This window comes from Aethalodelphis obliquidens, unplaced genomic scaffold (assembly GCF_003676395.1).
Source record: "Aethalodelphis obliquidens isolate GAN/ISIS:26980383/991018 unplaced genomic scaffold, ASM367639v1 scaffold4, whole genome shotgun sequence".
In the NCBI taxonomy this organism is placed as follows: domain Eukaryota; kingdom Metazoa; phylum Chordata; class Mammalia; order Artiodactyla; family Delphinidae; genus Aethalodelphis; species Aethalodelphis obliquidens.
In genome coordinates, this window is record NW_020837948.1 from 41,837,326 (window position 1) to 41,863,530 (window position 26,205).

The 26,205-nt window shown below is 38.2% G+C and overlaps 1 protein-coding gene across 2 annotated transcripts in view; it reads left to right on the forward strand.

Moving 5' to 3' along the window:
• Positions 1-26,205, forward strand: part of KIAA0825 (KIAA0825 ortholog) — a 398,483-nt gene that overhangs the window by 323,509 nt on the left and 48,769 nt on the right. Inside the window, exon 21 of one of the 2 annotated variants that reach the window (XM_027100611.1) lies at positions 22,509-22,550. The exons of the other annotated variant lie outside the window; for it this stretch is intronic. Within the exon in view, the coding sequence (XP_026956412.1) occupies positions 22,509-22,518 (10 nt within the window). The 3' untranslated portion in view covers positions 22,519-22,550. The remainder of the gene's footprint in view (positions 1-22,508; positions 22,551-26,205) is intronic. 2 annotated transcript variants of the gene reach the window in all.

The window sequence follows — 26,205 nt, forward strand, 5'->3', positions numbered from 1 at the left end:
ATCACTTTGATTCTGCCATTTTACTATACTTGCCTTTGCATCTATCCATCTATCTTTCTGCCCATCCATCGAATCCATCTTATTTTTTGATTCATTTCAAAATATGTTGCAGCCATTGGTATATACTTCTTCCTAAACACTACAGTATGCATATCATTAGAGTGCAAATGTTGTTTACTTTCTTTTTTTTTTCTTTTGAAGGTAAATTTGCACACAGTGACATGTTCATATCTTAAGTGTAGCATTTGATGATTTTCAACAAACTTTTGGTTAGCTCCAGTCACGTTGATGAACTCTATTAGATGTTGGCATGGAATGAGGTTCAGTGAATATAGAAGACTCAAAAGCCCTGTTTTCATACCTGCTCAAGTATATTCTGTTTTGGTAGGATGGGTAGTTCATATAATAGGGCTCCATCAACAATTACTATACTATTGGGACTTCCCCGGCGGCACAGTGGATAAGACTCTGCCCTCCCAATGCAGGGGACCTGGGTTGCATCCCTGGTCAGGGAACTAGATCCCACCTGCCACGATGAAGAGTTCACATGCCACAACTAAGGAGCCCATGTGCCGCAACTAAGGAGCCTGCCTGACACAACTAAGACACCACACCACCAAATAAATAAATTAATTTAAAAAAAATTACTATCTGTTGTATACCTGTCAGGTACAAAGCATTTGGCTAAATGCTATGGAAAGCACAAAGGAGTCCTAAGACACAGAGGCCAAGATATGGAGTCCCTCAAAGAGCATTTGGTAAAATTGTGTGCTGCACACCTAACATGGAATAATACAAGACTACATCTATTTATAGGCAAGTCAGTAAGAGAGGAACTTTTGGGCAATTTAGAGGAAGGAGGTAAGAATATCCTGGCGTGTCCCCTGACTCCATTTCCACAGCATCCAATCTATCAGCAACCAGAGTGACTATTTAAAAATTAAATCAGATCCTGTCATCTCCTTGCTTAAAACCCCTCAATGACACTCCAGCATTCTTAGGAAAACTACAAACTCCTGCGAGGTCCCGTGTGATCTGGCTTCCCTCCCATCTCTGGCCCCATCTCTTCTCACTCCCCACATCCTCCTTGCCAGCCTTCCTTTGCTCACATACACCAAGCTCACACCTCCACCACAGCCTTTTCACTTGCTCCCCTCTTTCCCTGGAGTTCTCCTCCTCCCACTCTTCAAACAGCTGGTCCTTCTCATCATTCAGGTCTCAGGTCCAGCGTCCCCGCTGAAAGGTCTTCTCTGCCAAAAGAAAACCATACAGACTCCTACAACCACCCTGCCCCAAGTCAAAACATCTCCGATGAAGGAGGAGACTTTGCTTGGCTTGCCACAGTATCATAGGAAGTGAGTTTAGAAAGTTTGTGGAGAAGATTATTAGAGCAACATCTGAATGAAATTAGCAATCAGCTAGGAATAAAGAGTCAAAACAATGAAAAGGAAGTGTACATAGGACTCAGTGAACATAAATATGTGGCTGGAAAAGCAAGACTCTAAGAGAACTCCAAGATATTCAAGCTTAAAAACTAGAAGGAATAGAAACTCTAGGAGAAAAGACCAATATTGATATTAGACTCTTCTTGGAATATTTATCATACAACATTTTTATACAGGCAAGAGAGAAATAAATGACTCAGGAAATTTACTTTAGTACTGTAAACAAGCAGGAAAATTTTACAAGTCTACCTCAAACTTTTTGCGACAATGAAAGTAATAACATAAATGAGATCAGAAAAAAAAAAAAACCTCAAACTATTCTTTCCCCTGAGTTGACTATATTAATTACTGCATGAGTTATTATTTGTAAGTCTGATGTAATTATTTGACCATTTAAAACTAAATTTAGAAATATATAAAAATCAGATTTGCAGTAAGAAAATGAGTGTGGCAACACCTGGTGGTGGGTCAAGGACATTTGAGATTTTATATTTGAATATCCTGAAGGTTTGCAATGCATGGGACCTTCCTAGTCTTTGATGACATAGATGACGTCTATGTTAGGCAATGTTTCTTTCAACCTTGACTCCTTTTTTTTTTAATTGAAGTATAGTTGATTTACAATATCGTGTTATTTTCAGGTATACAGTACAGTGATTCAGTTACATATATATACATATATATATATATATTTCTTTTCAGATTCCATATATACATATATATATAGAGAGAGAGAGAGGGAGAGAGAGAGAGAGAGAGAGAGAGAGATTCTGCTTCAGATTCTTTTCCTTTATAGGTTGTTACATAACATTGAACAGAGTTCCCTGTGCCATACGGTAGGTCCTTGTTGGTTATCTGTTTTATATATAGTACTGTGTATTGTTAATCCCAAACTCCTAATTTATCCCTCCACCTTATTTCCCCTTTGGTAACCATAAGTTTCTTTTCTATGTCTGTGAGTCTGTTTCTGTTTTGTAAATAAGTTCATTTGTATCATTTTGTTTAGATTCCACATATAAGCGATACCATATGATATTTGTCTTTCTCTGTCTGACTTCACTTAGTATGATAATCTCTATGTCCATCCATGTTGCTGCAACTGGCATTATTTCATTCTTTTTTACAGCTGAGTATTATTCCATTGTATATATATACCACATCTTCTTTATCCATTCCTCTGTCAGTGTACATTTAAGTTGCTTCCGTGTCTTGGCTATTGTAAATAGTGCTGCAATGAACATTGGGGTGCATATATCTTTTTGAATTATGGTTTTCTCTGGATTTGACTCCTTTTTTTTTTATTATACAGCATTTTTTTCTTTAGTGTGCCCATTATATCAAGAACACATCTACAGGGTAGTCTCCTGGAAGGCTTTTCAGTGTTCTCTCATTTACGAAACTCTACCTATGGATTTTAAACCTTGAATACTTTTGTATAATTTAACTTGGAACAGCTTTTATATATATTATATAATTTTATCTTCACAGTAATTTGTGAGCTAGACAATTCCCTTATATAAAAATGAAGAAACTGAGGCTCAGCGGTTCTATACCTCCAAGTTCTCAGCTTAGCTTAATAAATAGTAGCTATTACTTTTGTTTCTTGAGAGCTGAGACAAAGCATGATCACCACAGGAAATTATTGAAATCATCATATTCCTCTGCTTCCTCTTCCCACCCCACCTGCTGCAACCTCTCTACCCCCAACCCATTCAGTATTTCATCAACCCTATAACTATTGTGAAAAATTATATTCAGTCCTGGGGTGAGTAACGTTCAGACTTTTTTTTTTTTTAATAGTCCTTTCAAAAAATGTTACCGGACTGCTGACATCTTCATAACAATTAGGGATCCTTGAGGTGTCAAATTGACTAATGCACGTACACTCAGTGAGGGTCAATATCAAGGAATGAGAGAAAAACTTAAATACCTATCTTGTGTTTTCATAGGTGTAATCTACTGCCTTGAAAAGGCCATTTCAATCTCAAATTTCTATTAGTGTGTATCATCCAAAAACATTGTTCAGTAATGCTTCATCGCTATCCAAGGGTTGTCCCACTATTTCTCAGGGAACCATGTCAATTTGAATTACAGTGCATGCTACTTAGATATGGAAGAAATAAGTTTAAACTTCTGAAGGAAGACATTGGATCTTTTCAAAGCTGTTGTTAAATGCTATCAAAGAGAATAATCATAACATACTAATTTGTGGATTCCCTCTTCTTATGTTCCTTGTTCTTGCTTCTTCTGTGGCCTTAGGCAGAATTCTGCCATTTATCAAAATCACTTCTGTGTTCAAACTCCCATTCTTCAGTATTGAAAATATACAATTTTCAAAGTTAAAATAATATAATTTTCTGTGCATACAAACCTTGTCTACTATCTGTTAATATATTTTTTAAATATCTGTTACACCTTGATCCCTAATTACTTTATGCAGAAAGGCAAATGAATTTATTACAATATGGAAAAAATCTTTTACTGTTTGTGAGTTATGCAAGGATCAAGTCTAAAGCAAGAAATAGATCTGTATGAAATTTTTCATTGCAGTTATTGAATCTCTCACAACCTTTTAGTAACTTGCAACTCCATTACTCTTTATTCCCCAAGGATGAAAAGAATGCACTTTATTTTTTGGCAAAATAAATAAACACCCTGAGTTGGTAGAAATATCAATTACAAGAGTGTCTACCCTAAAAGTCACATTTATTTTGTTTGTTATTGCAAGTTATTAAAAGGCTTCCAGGCATGCACATAAAACCTGAAAAACAACGATTGACTCTATCATATTAAATTAAAATCTCTCCATAAAAAAGTAAACCCAAGTAGTTTACCAGTTAGGGAATGCCATGCTGCCTCAGAAGTCAATACAAATAAGACTTTATTAAAACATAACTAAAATAAAGTTCCACCAGAACCCTCAATGGGAATTGTTTCGCTTCAGATTCAAATATAGAGAGTAAAAACACATCAGCTGGCCTCAATTTTCTTAAAGTAACAAGGGAAGAAAAGAAAAATAAATCCCATGGCCAACAACTAGAATTACACTTGAGAAAGAAAAGATGGCCTCAAAAAGTATATGTGAAACATAATTGCACTTCAAGTTAGACAAGTTTCTGCTTTCAAAGCAGACAATTCATACTCTCTGGTTTTGCCAAGTATTTGCCCTAGTGCTAAGTTTCTTTGATCATTTGTCTAATACTTAATGAATATACCTTCTTAAGTCCATCCCTGCAATTCTGTGTAGCGGCCATGAGTTGGCGGTCCAGCTCATTTTCTTTTGTCTTTATTCTTTATTGCTTGTCACATCATTAGATATTCTTTTCATGATAGTTCTCTATTTTTTCCCCTGAAGCAAGTCACATGCTCACTTGCACAAAATTCAAAGGATATAGGCAAATTTTGACAATCAGGCTGTAGTATAAATAAGATAGGCTTCAAGATCCACACAGTTCCTAGCATATTAGCTGTAACTCTTCCCATCTCTAGCCAGATAAATGAATGTTAGCACACTCCATCTGAAAGTTGATGTTCTACATTATCATGTTAAATGGCTACAAAATATTTCATGGAAAGGATGTCTCAAGTCTATTACATGAATAATCTCTCATTGGACATTTGCCTGGTCTCTAATATTTTATTTAAATAGTGTCATGATAATTCTTAAGCTCTTTGAACATCCAACCAGATGCAATGATTAGAATGTTAATACTTTTAATATTAATATTAGAATATTAATACTTTTAATATTAATACTAGAATATTAACACTTTTGATATATAAACCAAAAATCAGCAATAGTTTTCAAAGAATTGCCTAGCAAAGTAATTTTCCAGATAGTTAGATAAATAAAATTATTCTATCATTATCTCCAGCCTTACTACTTCCTTGTGTACCCAGCGAACTACAGAAAGCAAAGTAATACAAATGGTTTTTTAATTGTTTGTTTAGCTTTTAAAAGAAATAGCCCTCTTACTAAACAGTATGCAGTCTTTCATGCTGTCTCCCAAATATGAAAGACATAGAGTTACTTCTGCAAGCACAAAAAGGGAGCTCTGCATTTATGTTGATGAGTGTTTAAGGAGACCCTAATACGCTGCCAACGTAAACTTATTCTGGTATTTAGATGAGAAATGGGCCTATACGAAACAGTTTCTGGCAGCACAAAGATGTACCTTGAGGCCTGACTGAGCCACATACAACACAGATTAATGTTAATGACTTCTGTATGCTGAAGAAAGCAAAGTGACCGTAAGTCCAGGCAACTCTGCAGAGCAGTATCCTCCATGTGGTGACCTAGCAACCAAGGCCACTTCTGTCTTTGAATCTGCCATTTCAGCATACAGCTTCTTTTGTGGCCATGGCGATAGCAAATAGGTATAGGGTGTCCTCCTACTGGCAATTAAGTGTTTTGACACGCAATAAATCTGTTCACAGTCCATTGGCCAGAACTAGTCACATGGTTCTAACTGAAAAGAAACACATGCACTATTTAGCAAGCATGACTGTCACCATCACAGACTTCTAAGGTCACTTATCATCTAGTTTTCTTTTTTTTTTCCCCCAGTTTTTGTCATGGCTATTCTGAAAATCTGGATGTTTGATAAAACAAACTTTTATAGTAATTTTTTATTATAAAAGTTAAGTTGTAACCCCATTTGGGAAAAAAGCAAATAAATTGAAAAGTTTTAATGAAGGTGAAGTACACGATGGTTACATGTCCTGGTCAAAGTGGAAGCAGTGTACTTTCCTCTGGCAACAATTTCAGCATTTCCTAGATTTATAATTTTCTCTTCTTGTCCTCTGAATCCCAGAAGTAGCTTCTATTTCTAAAAACCTTTTTTTTCTTACTCTTACATTTATGCATATACATCTTGTTTTCCATGCTTGAATCTAATAGAACTGTTTGTGTCATACAGAGTTGGTCTGTTCAAATTTCTTCATTTAGATTATGCAACTTTAAGGCTTTGCACACTGAAGGTATTCAATAAACGTACGTAGAAAATTTGATTATGTATAGCACACATATGTTAAGGCTATTGCCTAAGAAAAATTTAAGTAGAAAAGATCTCACCTTCTAAGGAAAGACACTTGTGTCTCATGCAATAATGAGTAGGGCCAAGAGTGGGATAAAGGCACAGGAGGCAGACAAGTGTGATCCTGGCTTAGAGACAGAAAGGTCCAGGGCCTCCCTAGGAGATAAGGGGGGAAGGGGCTGCCTCTTGAAGGAAGGAAGTGGAATTCGGGCTTTTCTCCCAGGAAAGGGAGATTTAGCCATCAGCGGACTCGAGTGAGTGTCCACAAAGAGGCATGATCCATGTCAAAATACATCTTTGGACATCCAGGTTCCCACGTTAACGTGTTTACTGTTTGCCCTTAGTCATCGTTAGGTCTTCCTACTTTGCAGCTCTTCTTTAAGAATATTGTGAATTACCTACTCCTATGTAGTCAGTGTAAGTAATCCTTAGTAATTATCAAAACCATTAATAGTCATCACTTCATGGTTCAATTGCCCTTCTTTAGTCCACATTAATTGATGTAGGGAATCACGGGGCCTGTGCTGGTAGAGAAAGATTTTAATGCTATTTAAAGAAAACTTAAAAAGTATTCCCTTCTGACAGAAATTTGCATTCTGATAATACTTTATTTGTATCTTTTTTAAATGTCATGACAAGAAATGGATTTGATTTTGGAGAGGAATCATTTTGAATAATTAATCATGAATTACTCTAATTAGCAGAAAATAATTATAGGTTGGACATAAGCTCTTTAGAATGCAAAGGACAGAGTAAAAGACTATTGGAAAAATAATACCACCTGATAGATGTTGAGATGATTCCAAAAGAAGGCTTTTCTTTAAATCAGTCTTTAGCTAAGGCATTTCAAATGCCTCCCATTAGAAAACAATCATGTTTCTGCAAGACAAAAATTATTAGCAAGCATATGTTGTTGGTCAGAGTATTTAGTGTAATAACTAAAGAAGACATCTTTAATGCTTCCTGAAAAAGAAAATATAGTCTCACTTGTTCCTTTCATAATACTTTCTGGCTCAAAAGAACAATCTTAGATAGATTCAGCATATTTGTGCGTTGTAGGAATGCTTACAAAACTGTATGCAGAGTCTGGCTTTTTTTTTTTTTTTTTTTTGCGGTACGCGGGCCTCTCACTGTTGTGGCCTCTCCCGTTGCGGAGCACAGGCTCCGGACACGCAGGCTCAGCGGCCACGGCTCACGGGACCAGCCGCTCCGCGGCATGTGGGACCTTCCCGGACTGGGGCACGAACCCGTGTCCCCTGCATCGGCAGGCGGACTCTCAACCACTGCGCCACCAGGGAAGCCCGAGTCTTGCATATTAATTTCACTTGGAGAATGTTTGTCAATGATTGACATGACAGAGTTGCATTTGTGGCTCCTGTCTCTTCAGAGGAGGAGCTCATTGGAACAGGACATGTGACAAACTGATGAGAAAAGGTAACAGACAGAGAATATTCCATTCGCAGTCAGTTTCTATAAGGACTATCAGCAGGACCCAGCTCACAAGGGAGCACAGTCCACTCAAAGCACATTTTTTAGCTAAAAGAGTCCAGATGTGGGACTGAGGAGACATATGCCCCCAGACATGGCACCACAAACAATTAGCTAGTCCCTAACTAACTCTTTGACTTGAACAAGTTTCCTTATGCCTGTTTACCTGTTTATTTAGTATTAATAGAACCCTTGTCACAGGATTGTAACACAGTGAAAATGAAATCTGAGATGAACTTTTCCAAGTTAAAAGCAACAACAGCAAAACATGATAAAGTATTATTTAGTCAGAATATAGTTTTAATATATTTGATTTTTACCAATAAAAACATATTGGCAATGCTAGAAATAAGGAGTATCTGATGTATGGTTGAAAAACGTAACATTTTTATATAAACATCATATAGGAAAACAAATAAAATGCCTTATGCCTTATTGCATTGAGGAGTGCTTTTATGATTATGGAAGCTAATTATGCAAGAGTGCATCTTTGCAAAGAAATACAAAATGGCATTCCAGTCATTGGTCACGAATGGTCCCTTCGTACATTTCACTGATTTTCCAGGTTAGGTTCCAATTTAAGAATAGCATTCTTGCTCTTTGAATCTCTGCTTTTTTTCGACATCACCTTCCTGCTGCCAGCTCGAAAGCTGTTTTTCCTAATTGTTCAAAATAAAATAAATGGGATCAAGGCTTACGCATTGAATAAATAAACGGTCCCACCTGCTCAAAAAACCACAGGACCCTTCCATCCTGTCATTATACCATCCTGTCCCCCTCTTCTTGTCTTCCTTTCTTAACTGATACATTAAATGCAATATTATCTTCAGTGACTTGCCATGAAAACATATGTTGGTAGCCTGGGAGAAGAGAGAAAGGCCCAAGAATCTTCTTCATTCTTCTCCCACTAGTTATGGGCATGGATTCCTCTATCTGATTAGCTAAAACAGTCAGCTTTGCAGTATAGGCCAGTTGTCCTTGTTTGACTAGGATTTCAGGAGAACTTGGCTAGTGGTTGTAATAAGTGACTTATAAGGTTCCTTTCAACCCTAAAATATTTTATTACAAGAAGTCTTACATAGTCTGGAGATGGCTTGAGAGAAAAAGGAAGAGTGATTGCTAAAATTGAAGAAGTGAGATCATTAAGGAGAATAAACACACTTCAGTTGTGGTTGGACCTAGTAGGTAAAGGCATGGGTGAGAAAAATGGACCCTGATATAATATCTAATGAGCCACATATATCCTAATTTCCCAACCCTTATATCTGTTTCTTTCTGAGCAGGGGAAGTGGGTTTCAGCAAAAAAAGACAAGGTTCTTCGGGGAGGAGGGGAAGGAAAGGAGACTGTGTATTTGTTCCTTCAGTGATAGGAGGAACTTACCAGAGAATAAGGAGGTAGCTGCCTCATTCCTAGGAACTACTTAGATTTTCCATGACCTTGAAATCTTAAATGCTCAGGCCTCTTGGTGACAGAATGGGCAGAATGGCTGGAGAGGAAGCAAAGCTTATAATGTTTTTCCCTTCCTTTGTCCTCTGGGCCTTACTCCCTGGTTTTCAGGAACCTCCTTCTCTCAGAATGTTCCCTCATCTGGCCTCTTGAGGACTCTGGCCCAGGAGAGCATATCTTGCATTTGCCTTGACTGAAGGCCACTTACTTCAGACCTAGCTGAGGGCCCTAATGCACATCTTTTCATGTCTGATTTCACAAAAGTAATCTTTATAGGCATGGTTTGGTGGAACTTGTAGCTCATCTGGAAGGACATTGAAATACACACCATTTACTTATTGTCAGTGGGCTGGATGGGAATGAGTTGTCATATGGCAACTCCCAGAGGAGGCCAAGGAAGGGGCAGATTCCTGGTCCTGGTCATTAGGTGGAGCAGTCACTCTAAACTTTAGCTCCTTCTGGAAGCTTGACAGGCTCCACCCCTGGGGCCACAAGGGATAACACATGGTAGTCTGCAGAGGGAAGGACATTATCAAAACCCTGTCCTGAAGATCAGCTCAGGGCTTTGTGACCACCTAGAGGCGTGGGATAGGGAGGGTGGGAGGGAGAGGCAAGAGGGAGGAGATTTGGGGACATATGTATACGTAGAGCTGATTCACTTTGTTATAAAGCAGAAACTAACACACCATTGTCAAGCAGTTATACCCCAATAAAAATTAAAAAACAAAAACCAAAAACCCTCTCCTGATGGGATTAAAACCCAACACTTAATTATCTTGGAAGAGAGAAAATGAATGATAAGAATTCTAATAACTTGGTTTGAATTTATTTAAATTACAAAATCAGTGAAACAATCAAATTTGAAGGGGCACATAAAACTTCACAAAAATAGATCAGTGGTTAGTGAGGAGTCTGAATTATAGATCTTCCCAATGCATATATGTTTCCAGGTAGAAGAGTCTGCTTTAATATTTAAAATAGGTAAATATTAATAGTTTTGATTCCCATATTTAAAGGCTTAAGACTTTTAGCACTGTTTATCCTCTTAAATTGGCTCACCACGTGCAGAAAATATAAAAAATAAATGGATCAAATTATTTATTACAAATTCTTAATTAATAGACTGAATCAAGATTCACAGGATTTGGTTTAGTTAGTTGTCTCTTCTTATATAAGTTTACTACATTCAGTTCTGTGAACATGGTATATATTTTTGTAATCTATTCATATAGCTTGAATTTTTTAAAAGAAAACTTTTTCTTTATAGCTCATGATCTAAGTAATGTAATATTTATAATCTATTTCAGATATATCATTACTAAAAACTGTTTTTGCCCTAGGTTCATTGCATCCAATTAAAGAACTGTTTATAAAGTACTTGGTATGTATAAAAGTTTAATAGTAGCCAGTGCAAAAGCACAAAGATGTCTAGGACATAAATATATAAATAATGAGAGTCCAAAGCTTAACTTAGAAATTGTCATAAAAACCAAAAATCTATGGGTTAAAGGCAGAGGAATAACATCCAGCTGGAAAATGAAATAAGCTCATTGAGAACAGGTAATCTCATGGAGGCCTTGAAGCATGGGTGGGATTTCAGCAGATGACACTGGGAGGAAATATGCTGTGGGGAGGAAGGAACATAAATTAGGGTTTAGAGGCAAGATACACGGGGTAAATTCTTGGAGGAAGCACTCCAATTTAACTGTAGCACAGGATCAACTCTGTGGGATGTCGGCAATCTCTCTTTTCCTCAGAACTCCTCTGGAATGTTGATTTTGCAGTTTGGTTTAGTTCAGCAGCCATTCCTTGAATGCTCACTAAGTGACGAGCACTGTGCCAAAGCAGGGGAATCAAAGATGAAAGGTACACACACTCTTTGCCCTCAGATCATTTACAGTGGGGCAAATCCTTTCAAGTTTTAGACTTACTAGAGATATGCTTGGAATGCTGGTGATGCAGAGGAGCCGCAACAAAAGCAGCGTGGTTGGAACTCCGTCTAGGTGGATGAGTAGGAGTTAGGGGGAAAGACAGAAGCACAGGTATTCAAGGCACAGGGGGGAAAAGCATGAAGAAAGCAAAAGGTGAGAAACAGCATTTGAGTTTGGAAAACTATAGGTAGTCCAGGAACAGTCATTCAAGTAGTTTAGGGAATATCATTACTGCTTCGGTCCTTTTGGGTTTTGTATATTTGTTTGGTTTTTGATGTGATACTGAGGTGGGAATATAGTTTTATGGCTTCCATTATTAGGTCCGCACCCTTCACCTAAAGACTCTGGAGTTACTAATGTTGTTCCATTCCAGAATACAGATGTATTTATGTTAGTGTTACATTATTATTATACCACATGATGATTTTGTAACCAAAGTGCATATATTCAATGTTCTATGAATTTCATTACTTTGACTCAACGAGCCCCATGATCATATATTATTGGGCAATATACCCAAGGTTATAAGAGAGCCCAACAATGAGACATTTGCAAATTGCTACCTTCTTTTTTGATAAGAAAATCTACTGCTTTATAAGTGTTTTCTGATTATAATTCATACAACCCCTTTAGTATCATGTACTTTCAGTCCCATATATGTTCTTATGTCCTCAATACCAACACCTTAAAACACCATGATAGATTTTGTGGTCCTCCCTCCTTTTCTTTTTTTTTTTAACCAAACACTGATATCTGAATATATGAAGAGCAAAAGTGTTCTTCCTAGACTATAGTTCTGTCTTCTCTATCCCTGTCTAATAACTCTTTGAAATAAGTTTTAAGAAAGTAAGATTTTAAAAATCAAGACTGTCATTTTAAAATATAAGCTTAACTACAGTTTGGGTATGTATAACTAAATATGCTCTTCAGTGGGCCACTAGTTCAGCCTATGATGATCCTGAGTATATATAGCATATGTGACATTAGGGATTCATTCCCTGCTTGGTTTTGTGAATCACTGTGGAAGCTAACCTTCATGACTCCTCATTTGTGGAGGAAGCTACTATGTACAAAAGATGTGAAATCAGACACCACTGAGAATGTACATTTGTTAAGAGTGAAGCTTTTATTCTCCTGTGAAGTTCTCTGATTACCCTATCTATTTCAATTTTAAGGCAATTTTAAAATGACATATAAGTCATTTGAAACTGTCTATACTCAACAAACAAAGTGGAAAATTAAAAGATGGGAATAATTTTTTATAGAAATCCATTTTTAATTAATTAATTTATTTATTTTTGGCAGCATTGGGTCTTCATTGCTGTGCACAGGCTCACTTTAGTTGTGTGGAGCGGGGGCTACCCTTCGTTGCGGTGCACGGGCTTCTCATCGCAGTGGCTTCTCTTGTTGCGGAGCATGGGCTTTAGGCACACGGGCTCAGTAGTTGTGGTTCGTGGGCTCTAGAGCACAGGCTCAGTAGTTGTGGTGCACGGGCTTAGTTGCTCTGCAGCATGTGGGATCTTCCCAGACCAGGGCTTGAACCCATGTCCCCCTGCATTGGCTGGCAGATTCTTAACCACTGCATCACCAGGGAAGCCCGAGATGGGAATAATGTAAGTTTCAAAGGTTTCCTTCAGTTATCTAGATACTTGAGATCTGAAATGTTTGAATAACTGCCTCATATTCACCTTCTACATGTACATACAGTAAAATAGGGGGAGAAAGCCTTTGAAATGTTCATATTTTCCTCATGTCAACATTAATATGTCACAATATTTTTTTGTTTTATTAGACTCATTTTCAGTTGATGCAGAATTTTAAAGTGGAGATAATCACAATAATTAAGGAGTAAATGTGTAAATGAGGGCCTGATTCAAGTTATTTAATTAACATAGATTCATGAAAATTTGGCAACTAGAGGATTAAAATATGGATTTTAATCTAATCTCTTTCTGTACTTTTCCATTCTCCTAAACTATCACCAAAGAGAGGGCAATAGCAGAGAATTACAAATGTGTAAAAAAAAAATCAGCAAGCTATTTCCTGTTCCTTTGTGGCTGTCTAGTCTGATACAGGCATACCTTGTTTTATTGCACTTTGCAGATATTAAGTTTTTTACACATTTAAGGTTTGTGGCAACCCCGTGTTGAGCAAGTCTATCGTCACCATTTTCCAAACAGCATTTGCTCACTTCGTGTCTCTGTGTCACATTTTGGTAATTCTCACAACATTTCAAACTTTATTATTATTGTATTTGTTATGGTGATCTGCAGTCAGTGATCTTTGATGTTACTATTGTAATTGTTTTCGGGCACCACAAATCACGCCCATGTAAGGCAGCAAACTTAATTGATAAATGTGTGTGTGTTCTGACTGCTCTACGTTCCCCCATCTCTCTCCCTCTCCTTGGGCCTCCCTGTTCCCTGAGATACAACAGTATTGAAATTAGGCCAGTTAATAACCTTATAATGGACTCTAAGTGTTCAAGTGAAAGGAAAAGTCACATATCTCTCACTTTAAATCAAAAGCTAGAAATGATTACAGTTATCGAGGAAGCAGAGATAGGTTGAAAACTAGGCCTCTTGCACCAGTTACGCAAGTTGTGAATGCAAAGGAAAAGTGCTTGAAAAAAATTCAAAATGCTACTCCAGTGAACACACAAATGATAAGAGAGCAAAACAGCCTTATTGCTGATATGAAGACAGCTTTAGTGATTTGGATAGAAGATCAAACCAGCCAAATTTCCTTAAGCCAAAGCCTAATCCAGAATGAGGCCCTAACTCTCTTCAATTCTATGAAGGCTGAAAGAGGTGAGGAAGCTGCAGAAGAAAAGTTTGAACCCAGCAGAGGTTGGTTCATGAGGTTGAAGGAAAGAAGTCATCTTTATAACATAGAAGTATGAGGTGAAACAGCAAGTGCTGATGCAGAAGCTGCAGCAAGTGATCCAAAGATCTAACTAAGATAATGAATGAAGATGGCTGCACTAAACAACAGACTCAGTGTAGCTGAAACAGCCTTCTGTTGGAAGAAGATGCCATGTAGGGCTTTCATAGCCAGAGAGGATAAGCCAATGCTTGGCTTCAAAACTTCAAAGGACAGGCTGACTCTCTTGTTAGGGGCTAATAATGCAGCTGGTGACTTGAAGTTGAAGCCAGTGCTCATTTACAATCTCAAAAATCCTAGGGCCTGTAAGAATTATGCTAAATATACTCTACCTGTGCTCTGTAAATGGAGCAAAAGAGCCTGGATGACAGCACATCTGTTGACAACACGGTTTACTGAATATTTTAAGCCCACTCTTGAGACCTTGTTTTTCTTTTCCTTTTTTTTTTTGCCACGCCACGCAGCATTCGGGATCTTAGTTCCCCGACCAGGGATTGAACCCATGCCGCCTGCAGTGGCAGCATGGAGTCCTAACCACTGGACCACCAGGGAATTCCCTGTTGAGACCACTGTTTAGAAGAAAAGATTCTTTTCAAAATATTACCATTCATTGACAATGCACCTGGTGACCCGAGAACACTGATTGAGATGTACAGTGAGATTAATGTTGTTTTCATGTCTGCTGACACAACATCCATTCTGCAGCCCACAGATCAAGGAGTAATTTCAACTTTCAACTCTTTTTTTTTTCTAAATTTATTTATTGTTTATTTTTGGCTGCGTTGGGTCTTCATTGCTGTGCACAGGCATTCTCTCGTTGTGGCAAGTGGGAGCTACTCTTTGTTGCAATGCACGGGCTTCTCATTGCAGTGGCTTCTCTTGTTGCGGAGCCTGGGCTCTAGGCATACAGGCTTCAGTAGTTGTGGCACACGGGCTCAGTAGTTGTGGGTCGTGGGCTCTAGAGCACAGGCTCAGTAGTTGTGGTGCATGGGTTTAGTTGCTCTGTGGCATGTGGGATCTTCCCGGACCAGGGCTCGAACCCGTGTCTCCTGCATTAGCAGGCAGATTCTTAACCACTGCACCACCAGGGAAGTCCTCAAGTCTTATAATATTAAGAAATACATTTCATAAGGCCATAGCTGCCATAGGTAGTGATTCCTCTGATGAATCTAGGCAAAGTAAATTGAAAACCTCCTGGAGAGGATTCACCATTCTAGATGCCATTAAGAACATTCTTGACTTGTGGGAAGAGGTCAAAATATCAACATTAACAGGAGTTTGGAAGAAGTTGGTTGCAAACCTCATGGATGAGTTGGAGTTGTTCAAGATCTCAGTGGAAGAAGTAACTGCAGATGTGGTAGAAAGAGCAAGAGAACTAGAATTAGAAGTGGAGGCTGAAGATGTAACTGATTTGCTGTAATCTCATGATAATACTTTAATGGATGAGGACTTGTTTCTTATGGATGAGCAAAGAAAGTGGTTTCTTGAGATTGAATCTACTCCTGGTAAAGATGCTGTGGAGATTGTTGAAATGACAACAAGGGAAACCAGAAAATTTGACTCATTTTATTCTGATGTTCACTTTATTGCTGTGGCCCGGAAACAAACCTGCAATATATCTGAGGTATGCCTGTACTCCTGCACAGGGAAGTTCTTAGAGAAAACTTGTGTGAATCTTTTCTATGAAGAGGAAATGACGAGGTGGAGAAAAATGGCTTACCTCCCCAAATACAGCCCCAAGTGGTGTTGACATTGATCTGCTCAGGACAGACCGAGCCCTTTAGTGTGAATGGGAGCCCAGGGTCCTCCAGAACCAGGCAGTCTCTGCTTTTTACCTCCTACTACCACAAATGAATGGCTTTGTTCCCCTGACCAGTGTTAAAAGCTAAGTGTAAAGGCCTAAACAGCAGTGACTAAACATATCTTCTACTCCAGCTGCATGGAACTGGCTCCACCAACATTTCTCTCAGCATGTCATTCACAGATGGTCCTCTTCCTCTAGTCCCAGAGTCTCCAACTGAATTTCCAGGTTCAAGCCTAAATGCCTTCAATTTGCTTCCAGAGTTATCTTCCACAGATATTGCTTTTACTATATTCTTATCTTACTCTCTGTTCCTTATGGTTAGAATCAATACCTACTTAGGGTGAAATGAACCAGCTGGTCTGTAATTCCAAGCTGACAGAATAATGTTAAGGTGATATACTGGGGGTCCTGGACCAGCCTAAACAAAGCATGATGGGAGAGTCTCTTTTGGATGGGATGAACTGACTTGTCTTGCCTAAATACACCAAAATCACAACAGAGGAGCCCAGTATAGGGCTGGGAAGAGGCAGTGAGATAGCGAATTCTGGTTTGGACATTGAATCTGAAGTGGCAGTTCATTTGGGTGGAAGTAGCTAGAGTTGTAAATATGGATTTGGAGCTTATCAGGGAGGTCTGGGTTGTGAGAGTCCTCAGGGATGTTTACAGCAGGTGAAGACAGGGACAAGCAGAGGAAGAGCTATGGGGACTGATCAGGTAGAGAGGAAGACAACTAGGTAAGAAGAGTGCAAGGAAGCAAGGGGGGAGGGAGTTGCATGAAAGGATGAGCATTCATCAGTTCAAATGCCAGAGAGACCAAATTAGATTAGGACTAAAAAGTGTTCATTGAATTGGGCCAGGTAGATTACTGTGACCACTAGAAAATGCATTCAGCAGTAAAGCCCACCCTTTTCAAGAAGCTTGTTAGAGGAGGAAAGAGGTCCAGGCAGTAAGTAGTGGGAGATAAGGCAGAGACCCATAAAAGGTAACGTATAAAGCAATAACTAGAATGATATAATCAAATGTATTTTAGGAAGATTAACCAGGGAAAATTAAAAGAGAGAAATACAGAAAGCAAGTAGACTAGTTAGATAAATGAGATTAGCAATAATAAAAATAGAAGGGACTTTAATTCCTAAATCTTTTGGTCTTCATCTCATATTTAGCTCCAAACAAAAACATACCTACATTCTCTGTCAATATTTCAGCTTATCATTTTTTAAAAGTATTTGACTCTTCACAACCCTCACACTAAGTCTAAGGTCAAATCTTCTTTGTTCTTTGCTGCCTTTTCTTCATTCCACAGCCAGTGGTGTTTCCTTCTCCCTGCCAGGCTGATTGCATTGGTCTCTCCTCTGGCCTGTGTAAAATGTACCTGGTGGGTGAACATTTCTGCTTCATGTGCACTAGGTCCACTTTCTTACCACTTGCCTTAACTCCTGCTCTCCTTGGTAATAAATTCAGATTCCCGCTCTGCCCTTCTCTCTTCTTGATTGCCATTTTTGATCCTTTTCCCTTTCCTTCTCTGTCATTCCATCTTATCTACTGATTCCCTGAATATTTGTCACCCAATGCTTTCTACAGCTTGAAAAGTTGCCTTTCTGAAGCTAAGCTCTCCCTTTCTGTTCCCTTATTCTTTGAAATTGTCTGCCTGTTATATTTCATTAATGAATTCCTCAACAGAAAAAAGCAAGTTAATGTCACTTTAACATATTCATTTAGATTACCCTCATCTTGAATAAATATTAGATTTCATGCATATAATTCAAAAATTTTAATGATTTTTCTGTGTCAAAACTCAAGCTAGGCCCTCACATAAACATAGGGGACAGAGTTTGACTAGGGATTATTATTCGAAGGGTGTCCTAAAGCTCGGTAGCTTGTCACAGTTGCTCAAGTATTTACTGTTAACTTTCAATTGAACCCAGGCATTTTAACTCCTAGAATGCTCATATAATTCCTTAAGCCACTAGGAGCCATTAGGACCTCAGCCAGTGTTAATGTTTGCAAAGAAGGGGAAGAAGAAATAAGGTTTGATTAAGGCAAGGATAGAGATGGCCCAGGACCAAGGCCCATTTCTCCATTTCTCAGAGTGCAAGCCCTGAGGCAGTGAGAGTAGAGGGCTCTGCTAAGCTCAGCAGAAGCACTTGGGGCATCTAATTAGGGGAAGAGGCTGGAGGAGGGGGCAGTGATGCTAATCAGGAAAGGATGTTGAAGTGAGAGGAGGCCAAAATGAAAATGAACTTCCCTTATATCGTAGGTTTGCCTCAATGAATAAGAGTCTATTTTGAAGGGTTTCTTTTCTTTTTTTTGGAGGATTTAATTTCCATTTCTTTTCCAATATGTCCATGATTACTTAATAAGGGAAGGAAGGGTCTGATCTTTAAAGAGCCCCTCTTTTTCATGCGTCACATTAGTTGCAGGGAAAACTATGGGAGACATGGTCCGTTTGTTTACTCATTCACTCATTTATGCATATAGTACTATGTTATACAAAGTGCTATGTAATTTGTAGAAAGGCAGTTACAGTTCATGATCAGAGAAGTACAGGTGCTTCTTGAAATACAGAGGCAAGAAAGTCAATCCAGATTAGGAGCAATAGCAAAGACTTCATAGCAGGAATGACATTTTAGAATTAAAAGAATAGGAATTGGCCAGACAGAGCTGGAGGGAAGGGCAGGGACGTGAAGGCAGAGAAGCAAAATAATATTACAAACTAGGAAACACTTGTAGCACTGGAGGGAAGAAAGAACATTGTACTTTCACATGTGTTAACAAAGTTGTATATGGCTGGAAAGCAGAGTTTAAGGGTTAAGAAGGTGAAAGACAAGTCTGGGTCCCCACCATAAAGAACTTTTGTGTGCTGTGCAAAGATTTCCATTTATCCTGAGGACTATGGGAGAGTCATTGAAAGGTTTTCACAGGGAAATGACTTAACCAGGTTTGCTTTGTAGAGAGTTGGTTCTTGCTGTAAAGTGGAGATGGGATTAGAGAGGGTGGGCAAGACAGGAGATTGCAGTACCAATTTCTAAATCACTATTGCAGTGATTCTAGCCAGAGGTAATGGTGGCCTAAATTAGGTTAGCAGCAAAGGGGATTAAGTCAAAAAATATTTACTAGATAAAATAGGACTTGATGGTTTTTCGGACAAAAGAGAAAAGAAAATCACGATGCCCAGATGTCTCATTTGGCCACCGGATAAATGGCACTGTCATTCACTGAGATAGAGGACGCTAGAGAAAAAGGCTTTCGTGGGGAGAAACACCCCAGATGCTTAGCAAAACTTCAGATAAAAAAATATGAAGCCAACAGACAAAGTTATAGATCTGGGAGGGGGGTCATTAGCATATAAATAGCAACTGAATCTGGGAGAAATGAATGAGCTCACCCAGGCCAAGAGTGCACAATTGTAATTGAACAAGTAATTGTGTATTATTTGTTTAATATGTTTCTATGACTATACTTTAAGCTCAATGAAGGCAATAACAGTGTGTTCACTAGAACCAAGCCTTGCCTATAGTAGATAATCAATAATTTTTGAATGAATGAAAGATAATACCTGTGGAATGCCATGGTCAATTATAAAGGAATGTACACTTGTATGGGATTAATATCAACTATAAGTAGTCAAATCTAGACTTGCTCTAGTAACCTATCAGGAACTACGTCTTATGCCTCCTTTCTGAAATGCATGCATCAAAATTTGGTTTCGACTAGTTTATTTTTTACATGAGAATATTAATATCATATATATAGCATACTGTGTAGCAATATGGGGTCAAACCCTCTTTGGTCAAGTTACTTACTGAGTGCCTCAATTCCCTTATCTATGAAATGGGGATAATAGTACCTATTTCATAGAGCTATTGATAGATTAAATAACATAATATACATAATATATTTTCCACAGCAACCTAGACTATAGAATTATTCTAAATAATTAATATGATTTAAAAGTTTATAGAGGAGGCAGTTCTCCATGGTGTTTCTACCTGGCTTGTGATAGCTTTTGTCCCAGACTATCTTTGCAAGGATGTTTGCATTTCAAGGATGTTTGCAAAGCAAACAGCCTTGGAAGATGGAAGTAGTGACTCCCTCAAGGCAGAGAGCAGATTTGTTTCTCTACCAGGATAAAAAAGATAATAACTCCCTCAGGGGCAAAGGTTGGGCAGGTTTGCTGGCAGCCCCCTTAGAAGATTGGATTTCCTAAATTTGAGGTTCCTCAGCTGTGACACAAACCCACTATGTGTGAAGCATCTGCATTGCCCTCTGGTACTTGAGGGGCAAGGGTAACAAATGTGAACATGGAGGTGGTGTTGCCCATGGTACCTTGAGTAATTAGGTCTTTGCCTCTTTCCTAAGGGCCTTGCCTCTTTTGCCAGCCTTTATGAAACTGTTGGCAGGCTATCTTGCTAGCTTGCAAGCAGAATAAAATCTCAGAGCCTTCACTTTTCTTGATCAAGTTGTCTCTTCAACGTAAACTTGTATATTATAAATCCTTGAAGCAGATGTTTTGTAAGACACTGTTTCCCAAACTTGACATTACATACTTTTCATAATTCTAATTATGAACAATATAAAAACAGGAGCTCAAGAGACAAGATTGTTCATTTTCACTTTGAAGAGTTCAATCTTTTTGCTTATTTGATTGGGGAAAGTTTGAGTAACACAAGACTACTTTGTATTTAAAAATTTCTTTTTCAGCTACAAATCCATGGGAGATTTGTATAGTGTGAATCCTTGCTATCGAATAAATATTAAATATCACAAGTATATGTTGAAATCACACAAGAAAATTCCTAGTATTGACAGCGATCATAGAATAAATAGCATAGATCAAGGCAGCCACTGGCTAACAAATACAACTTATGTGTTAACGCCGAGTAACAATCATGTATTTATTTACATATCCAGTGATCTCTAACTTCCCAGTGTTTATTCAGGTATGGGCACAAAATTTCTAAAAAGACACCAGTTTTTACTTGTGTGTGTGCATGTGTATGAAATGCCTAGTTGTATCTCAGAATACAGTTAGGGATATGCTTTGTAAGGAAATATGAAGATCCAGGAGTTAAAGAAGATAAAGAATGTTCACTTGGATCAATGAGCAGATGAGATCCAGTAGGGAATGGTGTTGGTAAACTAAAAAAAAGTAGGCAAAAAATGCAAAGACAAGAAGGAAAAAATGAATGGCAAGTAGGACCCAAAAGAGCAGGCAAAATATACGGAGACAAGGAGATAGATCTCACCTGAGTAGACCAAGACAAGAATAAGATAGGAGGAGGAGTAAGAGATCCAGTGTACTCTAACAGAGGAAACTGGAAATACAGTGTAGGGTGGAGATAAATATGGCCTTGAGCGGCAAGACTTCCTACAACAAGGACCACTAACCATGTGAAAGGAGGAGTCCACCACGATGACATGCAAGCTTAACCTAGAAGACAGGTGACTTAGGAGCCCCAAAACATTATGTCTCCAAACACTGGAAGACAGTAATTTCTGCTGGTAAAGGAAAGTAAAAGAGGAAAAAAATACCAAGAGTTTGGAAAACCAAAATGTCTATGATATGGGGAAAAACTTCTATGCATTTGAATCTTGGTACCAAGCAGAGAGAGGTGTTTTAGGTTTTAAGCCACAGGTGTCACTTTCTGTGGCAGAGGTGAAACTGAGCTAAATTAAATAAACATCAAATACACTAATAGTATTTCTAAACTATACACCATTTGAAGATTTAGTTTACTCTTGGGGCATCCATCTGTGGGCTAAAAAGCAAACAATGAGATGGAAAAAGATCCTCTAAGAAAATCAGAGAGAATGGAAGTTAGGAACTCAGATTTTGACATTTATTGACAGTTTTTTTTCACTCTCTTATCCCTGGGTGGTGGTAGAAAAGATAGGGCAATAATAAAAATTGCTTAGCTTTGGAGACATGGCCTAAATCTAAAACACTATCATATTTAAAATAAAGTGTCAGGCATTCTTTTACTTGTACACTCTAACTTTGTTTATTATTCTGTTAGATAAAGCCTCTTGTCATTATACTCCAGGCAAAGCTGTTAACAGGGAAACTCAGATCCACACCCTAGACCTAATTTTTCAATACAGTTCCTCTTTGATCTACTGCATCTCTGAATTTAATTATGAGGTCTAACTTGATGCCCTGCCATTGCATCTTTTGCTCTCCTTTGCTCTTTCTGTTGATAATGAGAAAGAAGAGCTTTCTGTTTCTTCTAAAAGCATATGCTCATTTTTAGTTAGTTCATTGAAAGGTGTCACCTTCTACTTCATGTTGCTCCTTGGGTCCTTTTATTCTTTGTCTCCTGAACTGACACAATTACCATCTCAACACTCTGCAAATATAGCTTGCAGAGCCAGTTTCCTAGGAATATAATTTTCAGAAGTGCCAGACATAAGGATGACTTTAAAGCCATTTGATGAGTTCTCTGTTACATATCCTCATTTGCTTCCTTCCCAAAGGGATTTTTGAATTCTGCCCAGAACATGCTTATCAGCTTAAAGGTATGTGGCATCATTACGTTATGAAGATTTTCTTCCGCAGCAGCAAGTGCACTAACCTTGAATGAAGCAGTTGCTAATCATGTTGCACTAAGCAGATAAAAGTCGGGACCGACCTAATCTTGCTTTCCTAGTATCAGTTTCTGCAGACTTCAAGTGTAATGTTCTAATCACTGGGGCAAAACAGCCAATTAATTTGCTTTCCGTGCGTGTTTTTACTGGCCAAGATGCATAGGGGAGCAGTGCGTTCAGTCATAATCATGCTCTACAAAGATGGGAAATGCTCCCTTTGAGCTTCCAATCATGAGGCCAGCTGAAGTGGAGGCAAGCCCACTGACAGGTGAGAATAGCAATCATTTATTTCTGTTGATGGGTTGTGACAAACCATGTGGGAGCAGTGGCTGCATACTGTGGGGCTCCGCAAGGAAGACTGTGATTGGGCAAAGAGGAAACCCTTCACAGCTCATTTAGTCCACACATAGCCACCTAGGTGGTGAATAGGTTCAACATACCAGCCCAGGCATTCCAGCACAAAATCAGATCACTAACAGCCAGGCCCTATATGGGTTCCTACAAGGCATTAATCAACAGGGTTGAGCTGTCAAAATGCAGGGTCTGAAATTAAGAAACACCAAAAGGATGAAAATATAGCAATGCTGTCAAAACAATCAAGAATGTGATTCATACTGCAGGATTCTAACCCCCATTAAAAAAGCTTAGAAGAAAAATGAGTTCTAAAGGGGGTAAAGCGGTAAAGAGATGCATTACCCCTGTGGAAAATTTTCCTAAGGTTTTTACACATATTAATTAGTCGAAACAGCATGAAGATTTATGTAAGCATGAGCACAGCCCTTTTCAACATAACACTGACAGATCAAATTACATAGAAGTCCTCCTCAGTGCCCCCCAGCCTAGTTCATCTCTTAGTTAAATTTCTTTTCTACATGAATCTACCGATGTGCAGAGCATTTGATGTCTCACACTGTTTCTGAATACAGACACTTGAAACTCAGCAGAATTCTTGGGCTTGCACAGCTTATTTTCTGAACACTCTTTTTGGTAGAAGAGAAATTTCTTATAACTGGAGGTGTAAACTGTTCGTGTGTGTGTGTGTGATTCAATTTTATCGATATTCTTTTTAGAACTCATTATCTATTTTTATATTAGAGAAAGTATTCAGTGCCATAAACAAAGCCAAAAAACCAGAGTTTCTGAAACTAACCAAATTGTCACACGCAAAAGTTATAATAACTAAAAATACATTCTAACTCCTGAAGGATTGCTTTCCAAGCCCCACGTGGGCGTTTCTCAAAATGTGGTCTAGAGTGCTCATTGAAAATGCACATGCACAGATACACCTCAGCCTACTGCAGCCAAAGCTCTGGGACAGGCCTGGGAACTGGAATTTTAACAGGATCCCCAAGGTGATTCTGATGTATAGAGAAACTGGAAAACAACTTATTTCTTATGTGAATAAGAAAAAGTCCACATTCAGGTACAACACTTGCTTCTTTCCACTGCTGCCTAACACATCTCACCCTTGGACAAGCTGTGTTCCATTTGTTCATAAACACTCTAATACTTTCACATTTCCATGCCTCTGATCAGGCTGTGCCCTTCATATGCTCCAGCCTCATCTTTCCCATCCTCTGCGATTCAACTTAAAGCCTGCCTCCTACAAGAAGACTTCTCCATTACTCCCAGCTAGATGTGAATATCCTGGCCTCTCTGCTATCCTAGCCTTTCTGTTTGTACTTTTCATAGCATCACCACCTTCTGCCTTCTATTGCAGTTACCTGTACACATTGCTTTATCTCCCAGTTACTAGCTCGTTCACTCCATGAGGTCATGTCTTATATGTCTGTTTATACCTAATACCACCTAACTCATTGCCTTGTGCTGTATGTACAGTAAATGTCTGTGGAATTGAACTATTGAATAATAGATGTTAGTTAATTCAAACCAAAGCTTTATACTTTTAAAAAGTCATTCACAGAGATAAGTGTTCTCTCTTACTGTATGCTCAGAATTCTCATTAGAATCTTGGAGTGGGTCTCCCTGTAAGCAAAAATGTATGAGGTCTGCCATTTTGTTTGTTTATTTTACTTAACTGCAGTTTGTGAAATGTTATTCTGCTTTAGATTTTCTAAATTAGCTTTAAGGATATTTTCCCTGAAAAAAGTATTTGTTAGTATTTTAAGTCCTCAGCTGAAACAGACATATAAAGTGTATTAATTATGCTGGAGAATAAATTACATTACAGTAGACTACTACAGACTATTTGTTTTGTAAATATGTCAGATATTCTTTTTTTTTTAACCAGGAAATATATAGCCTTAAATGTTTGATAGCTTCATATGATTAACTAACAGTCAATGGCTACAATTGTTTAACTATGTCTAATTTGATTTAAGACTCATGTCATAGGCCCTAATATAGTATAAAAATCATGGGAACCATAGTGTGGATTTTCATGACCTAAGGAATACGTTTACCCTGATTGTAAGGCAAAGAAGTGTTTTACTTTGAGCCTCCTTATATTCTGGAAGTACGAAAAAGATTAGAGAGATGGACAGACAAGTGCTATAAGTTTTATCGTTCTTGAAAGTAGTATGTCTCCTCAATCCATGTTGCAATTTTTCTTTTATATTGAGGTATAATTGACATATAACATTATGCTAGTTTCAGGTGTACAACATAATGATTTGATATTTGTATGTATTACGAAATGATCACCACCATAAGAGTCTAGTTAACATCTCTCACCATACATAGTTACAATTTTTTTTTTCTCGTGATGAGGACTTTCAAGATTTACTCTCAGAAATTCCCTGGTGATCCAGTGGTTAAGGCTCCACGCTTTCACTGCTGAGGGTTGGGGTTCGATCCCTGGTCGGGGAGCTGAGATCCCACAATCTGTGTGGCGTGGCCAAAAGTTTAAAAAAAAAAAAATTTACTCTCTCAGCAACTTTCAATTATGTAATACAGTATTATTAACTATAGTCACCTCGCTGGACCTTACATAGTAATTTTTTTTAAAACCCCTTTTACCTGTGATATTGCTGTGGGGCCCACAGAAATGCAGGAAAAGACTGTTTGCAGGATACTTGAGAAATTATACTCAAAAACATAAAAAAATTCAAGCCAAAAATTTGAGCCAAACCTGTTCAAGTCAGAAGAATAGTTCTTTATCTACCCCAGTCTTTAATGACAACACCCTAGATGAGGAGGAGGGGCTGAGGCGATGTCTCTCACTTTCCTTCAGCGCCAAAGATAATTAGGGCAGACTAGAATCAGGGCAGAGCTTCTTGGAAAAGTTCTGAAGGTCTGGGAAAGTATGCTTTTCAAAGGAAAGTGATATGTAAGCTTACCTCTTTCTGACACCTTACATCAGAAAGGACTGATGTAAAAAGTGCTTTTGGGGACCACACATTTCATAAAGTTTCTACTGCAGCTTAATAGTCATCTCAGTGGGTTTTGCTTTAACTCAGTTAATAATTATAATAGAACAGAGAATGATACTGCATTTTTATTTATATTAGAGCTCTTGGCCATAGGCACCTAGGATGCCCCTAGCTATAACTAAAACTTAATTAGGAGAAAAGAACATTGCTGACTCAATTTCTGAATTGGCTAGTAAAAGAAACATAATAATCCT